The sequence below is a fragment of the Amphibalanus amphitrite genome, unplaced genomic scaffold (assembly GCF_019059575.1).
Source record: "Amphibalanus amphitrite isolate SeventyFive unplaced genomic scaffold, NRLGWU_Aamphi_draft 000212F_arrow, whole genome shotgun sequence".
In the NCBI taxonomy this organism is placed as follows: domain Eukaryota; kingdom Metazoa; phylum Arthropoda; class Thecostraca; order Balanomorpha; family Balanidae; genus Amphibalanus; species Amphibalanus amphitrite.
The window spans coordinates 297,203-310,457 of NW_024881707.1; the positions used below are offsets into that span (position 1 = coordinate 297,203).

The 13,255-nt window shown below is 45.4% G+C and overlaps 1 protein-coding gene across 1 annotated transcript; it reads left to right on the forward strand.

The window, feature by feature from the left end:
• The first annotated feature begins 6,714 nt into the window (after positions 1–6,714).
• Positions 6,715–10,859, forward strand: LOC122385227 (adhesive plaque matrix protein-like). The gene is made up of 2 exons (XM_043373349.1): positions 6,715–7,316; positions 10,245–10,859. The coding sequence occupies exons 1-2, from the start codon at positions 6,715–6,717 to the stop codon at positions 10,834–10,836; spliced, it is 1,194 nt and encodes a 397-aa protein (XP_043229284.1). The 3' UTR covers positions 10,837–10,859.
• The last annotated feature ends 2,396 nt before the right edge of the window (positions 10,860–13,255 follow it).

Sequence of the window (13,255 nt, forward strand, 5' to 3'; positions counted from 1 at the left end):
AGGGGGGCTATAGCCCCCTTCCCGTTTTTCTGCAATAACTTCCAAACCGCTTGATGTATCAACGCCAAACTTTCAGTACCTTCGGCTGCATCAATTTGACACCTTGTGTCAAAATATGAACTTCGTAACTACCATAGGTCGACCGAATATGACGTCAGAGTGACGCCATATTCGGCCGATTTCGACGTAAAACATTGAACCACGGCAATCGCTCCCAAGAGCTCCGTTTTTAAGCTAGATCCAATTTCTTTGCATGAGAGGACTTCGAATAGACTGCGCTATCAAACTGCTATCTTGGATTTTCAATATTTTGAAAATTTCGAAAATTATATAAAATGAAACTAAAAATTTATATCTTTATGTTTTTTTCAAACACTTTTTGAATTTTCGAGAAAAAAAAACCTGAATATATGTGATAGAACACATGCTTATGACTTACTCTAGCAAGTGTTCGCTAAATATCTTCAAAAATGGCCAAGTTATACGCATTATTGCAAAAAAATTCACAATATTAAATTTTTCAAATCAATTTTTCAGTACGTTTTAAACATCGTACACCAATATAGATAGCACCATCGTGTTCCTGAGCTCACACTGCATCTATAATAGACACCTTTTTTGTTGGAAAACTTTAACTTTAAAATTTGACCTTTTTTGACCTGAAAGTGACCTGACCTAAGCTAAATTCAAGTCAAAATGACCTCGAATGACACAAACGACATCAAAATCGACATCTATGGCCTAAATAGACCATAAAACATGTGTCACGTGACCGACGCATGATATAATATTTCCGTGACCTGTGATGACCTGACCCTGACCTGAAAATCAAAGTACAAGTTTGATACCCTCAGGGTATCTAAAGCATCTGATTACGAGTGTGTAAACCAAAAATGCGTTACGGTCCAAGGCGGACATGAGGACAGGTGGCGCCGCCGCCGCCCGCATAGCGGCCGGAATGTGAACTAACCTGTTTACCATAGGGGACTGTGTTAACGGCGGCCGTCGGCACCATTTCGGGCTTCGTTTTGACTTTGCAGCGCACTAAAAGGCTTATTTATAATTGAAAATGGACTAGCGAGAGTCGTTATGGAATCAGAATTTGATGCTCTACAAAACTAGGCTATTTTCATTGTGATGGCATCACAGACTACACCGCCAACCCCAATAAAGCATAACTATGTCGCGTCATCGGTGATGACATAGCATGTTTCTTTGGTATAGACATTGAAAAGTATAACACTTTTTACTGCATCTACGGTGCGATGCTAGAGAAAATTGTATGACCTACCTAATGGTACCCATTACTTAGCAATTTGGTGTAACATTTCGTCGCCAAACTCTGGTAGATTCGTATGTCCGCCTCACTATGGAGTTTGGACCGTAACGGAGTCTGATCTAACTTGTAAGACGGCGGCCAGAGCCCAAAATGTGAACAAGCCAAAATGCTAATAATTTTTACTTTGACCTGATCTGTGACGTCACCGGTGATCTCGAGGTCAATGAAATTAGGTTTCGTTCGACAGTTTTTCCTGGGTTATCAGACGCCATTTGAATTTTGACGATCGGCCCAGTAGTTTCGGAGTTAGAAGGGGGGCTATGAAGAGCCCCCCAGCAGGGCGCGTTATACGCGGACCCCAGTGGGGCGCGGGTTAAGATAGATTTAACGCCGTAGGATTACCAGTATAACGCCTTTTGGGGCGACTAACAGAGCGAGCAAGAGGGTGAGCCTTACACGTGCGAAATTTCGAGGGGGTACTTCCAACTGACTTGTGCACGGCACCCTACTAACCGGTCTCTAGCGATGTGCCAGATTTGAGCACAATCGGCCCAGCCGTTCTCGAGATCTGGAAACGACCCCTGCACGTGGGCACGTGCAGCAGCATCCCAACTCTGGCACATGGAAATGCATTGCTTAGTGGGTGCCTACCTATATGCAAACTTTTAGCGCAATCGGCGAAGTAGTTACCGAAATATTGCAACTATTTCAAAAGTGACACCTCTTCGTTTTGCACGTGGCACGTGCATAAGGGGTCATCCACATGCTTCGGGAATAGTCCAATACTTGGTAGAAGGAATGAAGCTACCCTACAAAAATTACCGCAGCATTAGAATCGACAAAAACAGGCCATTGCTCGGGAACGGTAAGGGCTACGGGGGTGAAATTTTCGCTACAAGTCGGACGCGTGCACTCATTTGTCGTATTAAATTTTCGAGGGTGTGGGTTCAGCGGTGTGCACGTGGTGGGGCCGCGACCGGCGCCGAGCAGAGGGCACGTGCTTTAGGCTCAGTTGTTCGCTTAAAAACTGACTGGAAATAATCAGAGCCGGGAGGTCATTGACCTTTGACAACGAATACCGGCGCCGGGCACCCCTCGCCAAGGGGATTCGCCAGTAAATACGATAAATTTGTGTTTGCAATATCTCAGCCGTTTCTGGGCCGATTTAGCTGAAACTTGGACTGTCGGTGGTAGTGTAGGGTAGGGTAGGGTAGGGTAGGGTAGGGTATGGGTAGGGTAGGGTAGGTTAGGGTAGGGTAGGGTAGGGGATTGTAGGGTAGGGTAGGGTAGGGTAGAGTAGGGTAGAGTAGGGTAGGGTAGGGTAGGGTAGTGTAGGGGTAGAGTAGGGTAGGGTAGGGTAGGGTAGGGGTAGGGTAGGGTAGTGTAGAGTTAGGGGTAGGGTAGGGTAGGGTAGGGTAGGGTAGGGTAGGGGTAGGGGTAGGGTAGGATAGGGTAGGGGTAGGGTAGGATAGGGTAGGGCAGGGGTAGGGTAGTGTAGGGTAGGGTAGTGTAGGGGTAGGGTAGGGTAGGGTAGGGTAGGGTCGGGTCGGGTAGGGTAGGGTAGGGTAGGGTAGGGTAGAGTAGGGTAGGGTAGGGAAGGGTAGGGTAGTATAAGGGTAGGGTAGGGTAGGGTACGGTAGGGTAGGGTAGGGTGGGGTAGGGTAGGGTAGGGTAGGGTAGGGGATTGTAGGGTAGGGTAGGGTAGGGGATTGTAGGGTAGGGTAGGGTAGGGTAGTGTAGTGTAGGGGTAGGGTAGGGTAGGGTAGGGTAGGGTAGGGGTAGGGGTTGGGTAGGGTAGGGTAGGGTAGGGGATTGTAGGGTAGGGTAGGGTAGGGTAGGTTAGGGTAGTGTAGGGATAGGGGTAGGGTAGGGTAGGGTAGGGTTGAATTAAGTAACATCCTAATCTTACAAAGGGCTCGAACAACTCGCATGCATCACCATCATACTTTACAGTTCAATTAAAAGCAGTTACCCAGTTCTACACAAATAATACCAGCAAGTGTCTACACCCAAACTAATGCATCCGTTAATCATACATATCAAAACATACAGTTATCGCGTAAACCTGTACCTCTAGTACTCATAAATTTCAGAAAGAAACAGAAAGAAAAGAAAGAAATTCAGAAAGAAAAGGAAAGACTACGCTCGCTTTGCTCGCTCCGTAATCAATCGATTCATATCATCAATCTGAACTTAGGTATTTACGAGTGAAGAGTTTTCATGGCTTTAGAAGTTACATGTCTATCAAAAGTTTTTTGTAAAACTGGTGGTTACCCCAAATGACCTAAGATGCCCTCAGGGGTCTAAGGTGGGGTTAGCGGTGCAGGTTTTTAATTCCAACTTCAATATTTACCTCCTTCACAATGTTTCAAAGTGTTTAAAATAGCATGCATCCAAAAGAGTTGCAGTTCAATTTTCATCAATTTACGTAAAAAGGAGGAGTCGCGAAACTGACCTGACCTTAGGTCAACGATATACCAAAATACGAAGCATGTACAAGATTTAGGGAAACTGTCGCCCTTATAAAGCGCTTTATTGAGTTCTAAGGCATCAGTCGGCTGGTGTAGCTATGACGAGCATATGACAACTTTTATTGAGGTTAGGTCACTTGACATGCCCTGGTGACCTGATTTTGACAGAATCAGACCTGATATCTTAACTTCTGCAGAAAAGAAGAGTTAAACTGTGCCAAAAAGCCTGTGAATAGTGTCACCATTCATTATTGATTGGTGGATAGCCGCAAAGAGGGTGTTCAAACGAGAAGTCTCAAACGCAGACTTCTAGGCACTGTGCCTCAGAAGTCTGCGGGTGCCCACCGCCATCTGTGAGTGCCCACAGGCGTCTGTGAGTGCCCACAGGCGTCTGTGAGTGCCCACAGCCGTCTGTGGGTGCCCACAGCAGTCTGATGGGTGCCCACAACCAGCCTGTGAGTGCCCACAGACTAGCTGTGGGTGCATACAGCGCACCGTGTTTACCATCCGGCCATGGGAAACGGTGCGCAGCTCGGAAGCTGAGCACAGTGCTTTGAAGAAAGGATGTTATGCTTCGTTGTTATGCTTCGATACAAAATGCACTCATGGATGCTTTGTTTTGAGTTGTCCTCTGACCCCTCTGATGTGTCCTCAGCACGCACAAATCCTTCCCGCAACGCTTCAAGGCCTCTGTTCAGGTCTGGACGGTTACCTTCATCCGACTCGGGTAAGCTGTAATCGAGGCATGTATTTGAGCATCTGTGCAGGGTGAGGTCAGTTTGAGAAGCTTGGTGTGTCCTGTCCCTGGAGACGAGCTCAGCCTCGGATGGCGCACCATGAGGTGACCGCCCAGACCAATGTCACACCCCCATTCCTAGCTGCACCCTTCCGGCTCTGAAATGGTCTCACTACGCTGACAGACTGTAACCCTACAAGCCAAACAGACTTCAATTGGGCAATTTCGGGTTATGTTCCTAAGCCATTTCAGGTCTATGGAACAAGAGGATGTGGGAGACCAATTGGCCTGATTTGCATGTGGCATTACCGCATTGTGCGCCGCAGCAGTGGGCCTCGTTTAACCTCTCTTTTGGACTGACACAATCCGAAGAGAGGGGCTATACTCAAACCATCGAAAATCAAATTATGCAGTGTAACACTAACAAATTGAAAATGTCATAGAAGTCATCTAAGTGATGTGAGGGTCGCTATTGCGAACATCGACTGATTTCAATGTGTTTTTGGTAACTTTATAGCTATGTCATTACTTCAGGGTACAATTTTGGCAGAAGATGACAGGAAAAAATGTATCTACCAGAAGATAAAGATATGCTCGTATGTGTGACGTTCTATGAAAATATAGGTAACGGCCGCGCCCCACTGGGGTCTGTGTATAACACGCCCTACTGGAGGGGGGGGGGGGGCTATTCATAGCCCCCCCTCCTAACTCCGAAACTACTGGGCCGATCGTCAAAATTCGAACGGCGTCTGAAAGCCCCGGAAAAACTGTCGAACGAAACCTAATTTCATTGACCTCGAGGTCACCGATGACGTCACAGGTCAGGTCAAAGTAAAAATTATTAGCATTTTGGCTTGTTCACATTTTGGGCTCTGGCCGCCGTCTTACAAGTCAGATCAGGCTCATTTTTGGTTTCCACACTCGTAATCAGATGCTTTAGATACCTTGTGGGTATCAAACTTGTACTTTGATTTTCAGGTCAGGGTCAGGTCATCACAGGTCACGGAAATATTATATCATGCGTCGGTCACGTGACACATGTTTTATGGTCCATTTAGGGCATAGATTTCGAATTTGATGTCGTCTGTGTCATTCGAGGTCATTTTGAGTCGAATTTAGCTTAGGTCAGGTCACTTTCAGGTCAAAAAAGGTCAAATTTTGAAGTTAAAATTTTTCAACAAAAAAGGTGTCTATTGGATGCAGTTTGAGCTCAGGAACACGATGGTGCCATTTATATTGGTGTACGATGTCAAATACGTACTGAAAAGTTGATTTGAAAAATTAATAATTGTGAATTTGTTGCAATAATGCGTATAACTTGGCCATTTTTGAAGATATTTAGCTAAAACTTGCTATAGTTAGTCATAATCATGCGTTCTGTCACATATATTCCGGTTTTTTTTCGAAAAGTCAAAAACTTTTTGAAAAAAATATAAAACTATAAATTTTGAATATTATTATATAAAATTTTCGAAATTTTCAAAATTTTGAAAATCCGAGATTGCAGTTTGATAGCGCGGTCAATTCTGAGTCCTTTCATGCAAAGAAATTGGATCTAGCTTAAAATCTGAGCTCTTGGGAGCGATTGCCGTGGTTCAAAGTTTTGCGTCGAAATCGGACGAACATGACGTCACTCTGACGTCATTTCCGGCCGACCTATGGTAGCTACGAAATTCAAACTTTGACAAAAGGTGTCAAATTGATGCAGCCGAAGGTACTGAAAGTTTGGCGTCGATCCGGCAAGCGGGTTGGAAGTTATTGCAGAAAAACGGGAGGGGGGGCTATAAATAGCCCCCCCCAGTGGGGCGCGGGTTAACCCTGTGCACCAAATCATGTACAAATACCTATGCATAGTATTGTCATGTATCGCTACGGTGCAATGACTCAGGAATACGTCATAGGAGCAGTGCCACGCCCCCACTACATGGGGTGCCTTAGCGGCTGGTGGGCGGGTCACGCTCATAGCCTTGACAGACGACAGAGGCTCACTCGCGGTATAAAGGGCGACTCCACGACGGCATCGGCACCAGTTGCTCTCCACACTCGGACAACACACTATCCAACATGAAGGTAAGGTATGAAGATACAAAACGACATGAAAGTTGTCTAATTTCGTCAGCATATTAGGCTAATATCGCAGGAATAGCTATGGTCAAAGTTATCAATGTCTGAACTTTGGTGGCGGCGAGTCATAGTTTTTTTTTTTTTTTAGAAACGCACCATATAAAATGCACTCACTTATGTTCCAGGTGTTCCTCGTTGCCGCCGTGCTGGTCGTGGCTGCCGCCGATTCTCCGGCTCCGTACCACCCGACTCCGGCTCCGTACCACCCGGCTCCGGTCTACAAGCCGGCTCCCTACCACCCGCAGACCCAGTACAAGGAAGAGGCCAGGCCGTTCGCCTTCGACTACGCCGTCAACGACCACTACACCGGCACTAATTTCGCCCGCAACGAGCAGAGCGACGGTCACAACGTGCAGGGCTACTACTCGGTGGTTCTGCCCGACGGCCGTACCCAACACGTCAAGTACACGGCTGACCACTACGGTGGATACAACGCCGAGGTCACCTACGACGGATATGCCGCCTACCCCGAGCAGCACTCTGCCCCTGCCTACAAGCCTGCTCCCTACCACCCGACCCCTGCCTACAAGCCCGCCCCCTATCACCCGGCCCCTGCCTACAAGCCGGCCCCTTACCACCCGGCCCCTGCCTACAAGCCTGCCCCTGCCTACAAGCCGGCCCCTGCCTACAAGCCAGCCCCTGCCTATAAGCCTGTCTACAAGCCTGCTCCCACCTACAAGCCGGCCCCTGCCTACAAGCCCGCTCACTATTAATTCGTTGATAGGTTATTAGTGGAGTGACTGATGATCATTGAGCTATTTATGAGGTGTAAATAAACGCTTATGTCATTGCATATATGTTCTATGCGACCTGCATGTGTGTTGACCGTTGAGCACACAGCGTATTCGTACGTGTAAAAGAGATTAGCCGCATCAGAAAGAAATCCAGATCTTAAGATAGATTTAACGCCGTAGGATTATCAATTGATTCATATCATCAATCTGTACATAGGTATTTACGGATAAGGAATTTTCATGGCTTTAGAACATGTCTATCAAAAGTTTTTGTAAAACTGGTGGTTACCCAAAATGACCTAAGATGCCCTCAGGGGTCTAAGGTGGGGTTACGGGTGCAGGTTTTTAATTCCAAATTTAATGTTAACCTCCTTCACAATGTTTCAAAGTGTTTAAAATAGCCTGCATCCAAAAAAGTTGCAGTTCAATTTTCATCAATTTTCGTAAAAAGGAGAAGTCGCGAAACTGACCTGACCTTAGGTCAACGATATACAAAAATACGAAGTATGTGCAAGATTCAGGAAAACTGTCGCTTTTATCAAGCGCTTAGAGTTCTAAGGCATCAGTCGGCTGGTGTATAACTGTGACGAGCATATTACAACTTTTATTGAGATTAGGTCACTTGACATGATCTGGTAGCACTGATTTTGACAGACTCAGACCTGATATGTTTACTTCTGCAGAAAAGAAGAATTAAAATGTGCCAAAAAGCCTGCGAATAGTGTCACCATTTTTTATTTATTAATGGATAGCCGCACCGAGGGGGTCAAAACGACAAAATTCAAGACAATTGGTTTCCAAGACAATTCAATTTCAAGACAATTCGATCGTGATTGTTGAAAAAACGTGACTGACTGATTCTTGCCAGTAATTATCTTGTCGTGTGTGACAAATTGGTTTCCAAACGTTGGGTCGCTAGCACGATCCCGTCAGAGGTGATGATGCCGTTTTGCACTGCAAAGAATGTCCGTGACAATGAGGCAGAAACGGCTATAGAATGAGACGCCAGGCACTTCTTGGAAAAGATTACTTGCATCAAGAAAACAAAAGAGAACAAAACGAAATAACAACGAAGCTTTCTTATACATGTATTTGCATTGTGCTTCCTATATCAATGAAAACGAACTGTCTTATAAAAAAGACACTATCATACATCAGACTGGGCTCGATATGACTATCAGAACTGCTGAACTGAGAAAGTAAACATTGCAACATGAGTGAAGTCGATCACAAATAGACGATCCGTATGTCCAATTTGTTGATGCACGCTGCCATTGTGCAGACTGCAGTCAATGCATGCACATACATACATATCATGTACACTGCACAGTGTGCAAAAATGTGCGGCCTCCTTCATGACCTCCATGGCCTCCTTCGACCAATTTCGTGACCTGGGGGCGCTGACCTGACCGTGACCCGAGGTCAACACCCTAAGTTGACCTCACCCAAACAAAAAGTATATCATTCGACGCGCCTGAGCGAAGCGAACACGATGCTGCCAAAATTGCGGCTCTGCGGCCCTTTTTGGCGAAGATATTCACCAAAAACGGAACCGTACCTTAGGGCACTTGACCTGACCTCAGAGGTCACCGGTTGAGTAAGAAACTTAAAATCGGGTATCAATCTCTGCGTCTCGTAACGGCGCACACGCTCGTGTTTTCGTGACACGCTAGTTCCACCAGGGGCGAAACGGCGAGGGGGGTCGTGCCCCTCCCCCTCGGCCGGCGCGTATGTAGAAAGCCAATAGGTCCGGCGAGGGCTAAGGGGGGGGGGCGTATTATCCCACTCTCCCCTATACTCTTTCTTCTCTCAATTCCGTATTGAAAACCCTAAAAGAAAAAATACCTATCAATTTAGGTGGATATTTTTAAACCAGTTCCCAGCCGCCTACGTGATTTAAGAAGCAAAAGTTGATATTGCTGAACTCAACTCAACACAAGCAATACATGCCGCTGTGTTATCTCCACGTTTCCAAGCCAGTAACGTGTGAAACAGAGCATTTGGTGGGGTTAACTCTTCCCCAGGCCGACATGTTATCAAAAAACTGACCTAGCTTGATACTTAATACATAATACTTCTTTACCTTAAATACGTAGGCACCGAATATACACAATACACATATGTAATCTCACGGCTTGTCGTTAGCCTAAATAACCGTGACATGGGCATTCGAACACCATGCAGCTGCCAATAACAGATACCATGAGATATTATAATAAACACTTTGGATATAATGGCTTTATGAGAATCGACGAGGCTGAAAACTTCACAAAAAGGTTTGCGTGACAATCAGATAAAAACTATCCCTGATTTTACCGTACCTTAGAATATGATACAAGGCCGCTAAGTAACATACAGGGGTAAAATAAATATCAGAGGAATGACAGGGCCATGAAGCTGCAGGATCAATGAAATGCCGATCTAGAATACACTATCAGCAGGTGCTACATATCCAGGTCGAGCCCGGCGAGTGACCACGCCCGCCTCTAGACCACGCCCTCGCCTCAGCGTATGCCAGCCCCGCTACCGGTGGGCGGGTCAGACCGTGACCTAGACCGTGAGGGTGTCCGCTCGCCATATAAAAGGTGTCGGACCATGGGAGTCGACACCAGTTGTTCTACACACTCGTCCAACTAACCAACCACCATGAAGGTAAGAGCGTTCAGTTATGCATTGACTATGATAGTTATATATGATCTGATCACCATGAGCAAAGTGCAAATTATTTACTTACGTCTTCCCATAGATTGTTTTTCGAGCGATTACACCAAAGTTCGAAGACTGTTTTTCTGTTGCATGACAACTATTGGCCGTCAGCAACCGATGCAACTGAATGCTAAATGAATTGTTTAACCGCTATTCCGTCACTCAATAACGTACTGAATGAATTGTCTAATTTCTTACATGTCATTCCAGGTGTTCCTCGTTGCCGCCGTGCTGGCCGTGGCCGCCGCCGATTCTCCGGCTCCGTACCACCCGACTCCGGCTCCGTACCACCCGGCTCCGGCCTACAAGCCGGCTCCCTACCATCCGCAGACCCAGTACAAGGAGGAGGCCAGGCCGTTCGCCTTCGACTACGCCGTCAACGACCACTACACCGGCACCAACTTCGCCCGCAACGAGCAGAGCGACGGTCACAACGTGCAAGGCTACTACTCGGTGGTTCTGCCCGACGGTCGTACCCAGCACGTCAAGTACACGGCTGACCACTACGGTGGATACAACGCCGAGGTCACCTACGACGGAGAGGCCGCCTACCCCGAGCAGCACTCTGCCCCTGCCTACAAGCCGGCCCCCTACCACCCGGCCCCTGCCTACAAGCCGGCCCCCTACCACCCGGCCCCTGCCTACAAGCCGGCTCTCTACCACCCTGCCCCTGCCTACAAGCCTGCCCCTGCCTACAAGCCGGCCCCTGCCTACAAGCCGGCCCCTGCCTATAAGCCGGCCCCTGCCTACAAGCCGGCCCCTGCCTACAAGCCTGCTCATTATTAGTTGAATGAGGCTTGCTGATTTTTGTAAGATTTTTGTGATGGTTGATATTTTATTTACATACAATCGACATGTGTGACAAATACAGATGAATGTGTTAAAACGTCTTTGGATAGCTGTTGACGGAACTTCACTGAAAAAGAACACCGTTCATTAACTTATTAATTTATTCACTAAGCCTTGCAATTCATTCATGCTTTTCGCTTTCCTAATGACTTCATGGTTTTCAATGAATCAAGAATCGATAGTTTTCCGGAGGCTTTCATAGTGGGAGCTAAAAAGTGGAAATGAAAAGTTCCGAAACATTTAGATCGCGTGGAAAAAATGTGCACATGGTTGATGACACTCCCGTTTAGATCACTTTGGTTCCATCGGTTGAACTTCTAAAATCACCCATGACTGATGTGAATTCTTATGCAATGAAATCTCTTTCATTTCGATCGTTGCGCCTCAGATATATCATCAATGAATATCATAGAGATAGTTACTGTGTGTGACGCCGCGCCGGCCCGGTAATGTCGCAATGTTGTGAAAGATACACCACGGGAACCATATCACTTATCGCGCTAGGTAAAACATGCCCATGTCAGGTTGAGGAACTCTATTGCAGATTGAATAAATGCAAATATTCGTGTAAATACATACGAGTATGCTTTCAGTCGGGGCAATGAAAAACTTGTGCCGGGACAGCGATGCGTAATTCTCAGCAGCACAGAGTTGCCTTCGCAACACTAGAAAATGTTTATTCTTTGGCAGCCAACATGTAGGTACTTCTGATGATTCTATTTGTGATAAACCAGAAATACAGCGATTTGCTCAATGCTGGTGGATTTTGACGGTCAAAATCGGTCATACTCTACAACGGAATGTTTGGTAAGATACGAATAACAAACCACATGTATATTGGATAGTTCTAAACAGATTTATGCAAATATCTTTTGATGTACTTATGATCATTTTAAATAAACCGTTTGGAAGTAATCGAAGGTCTGGCTGCAGCCGAGAGTCGGAGGAGATCAGTCCATTGTCACCAGTTATTGACCGAGAACGAGCAAAGGTAAGCAGAGGAGATGATTACTCACCATTGCATGGCCTATCCGCATATTGTCTTGGGTAATCAACTTTGGCACTTTTCGCTTATAGGCTAATTGTCCGCTGGAATCCATCAGCGATAAGGCATGTTAGATTTAATCATGTTTTTTATGTGTGGAGGAAAGCTCTTTTTTTGCCATGGTGGCTAATAGAAATCTTTAATTTCTACACTTAAAATAATTTAGAAAAACGACTTTCTTTCAGGAATGTAGCTTATCAAACATCTAGATTATTTACAAAATTTCTTATCATCATTAATCATTGGTATAAAAAAAATCCAGCAAGAAAAACCTTACAAAACTGAAATTTTGAGACACACTTGATGCAATTTGGAGCATTAAAATTTCAGATCATCAACCATTAACCAGAAGGTGCTTTGTAAAATACATTCAAATAATTTCAATTGACAATGCATATGCATTCCAAAGGACTCACTCAGTCCTTCGATGCAGTTTTCTCTAAGGAGAACATATCGTGTGTAGCTATGACACAAGCGCACCCTCTAAGCAGCATTTGCATATCCAGAGTCAGTCTTCATTCGATGTATCATTGCTGTATTTCCTCGACTTTCTCTGAACCATCTAAATTCTAAGCATATGGTAATGCAACTTATCATCACCTGAGCTCTGTACTGCTCAACTGAGCTATAACGGGTGGCCCAATAAAAACGTTCCGAACTTCAAAGTCGTACCATTTCTAAATTGTTCATCCAAATGCATGAAATTTCGATGCTGTCCAATTTTGACATATTTTGATGCCATGGCAGAGTTTGGTTGAAATATCTTGATTGTAACGGAATTTATTTGAACTAAAATAAACGTTGTCATTTGCCTTTTTCCTGCCTTTTACAATTAAATCTTAATTTCATTCTTATCCATAACGACATAAGAACGTGTCATATCATTAAAAGCTTGTCATCTAGGACAAAAATAAATATATTAATTAATTTTTGCACTAGTCCTCTCAAAGCTGGAACGTTCATGCAGCGCGTTTATGAAAGGCACCGTCAGAATGCCTTTGCAACAAAAAGCCTGGTGCAGTGCTTGTTTGGAAAAGGAGTTTCAACGCGAAAATGGAACCAACAATCAATCAACATTAATCATTTATTTAAGAGTACAACAAGTGGGGTCGGGGTCAGGATTTAACTAAACAGTACCCATAGGATGTCCACACTCTTAACAAGGGAAGTGCAGAGACGACATCAAGCAGTTGTTATCCCAAGAGAACATCTCGGGAGCCCAGTTCATGGCGAGACAAAAGTCGCCAAAACCTGACTGTTCACGGGAGCACTAACCAGCGTTAATTAACACCCTGAGGGCAAACATAGAAA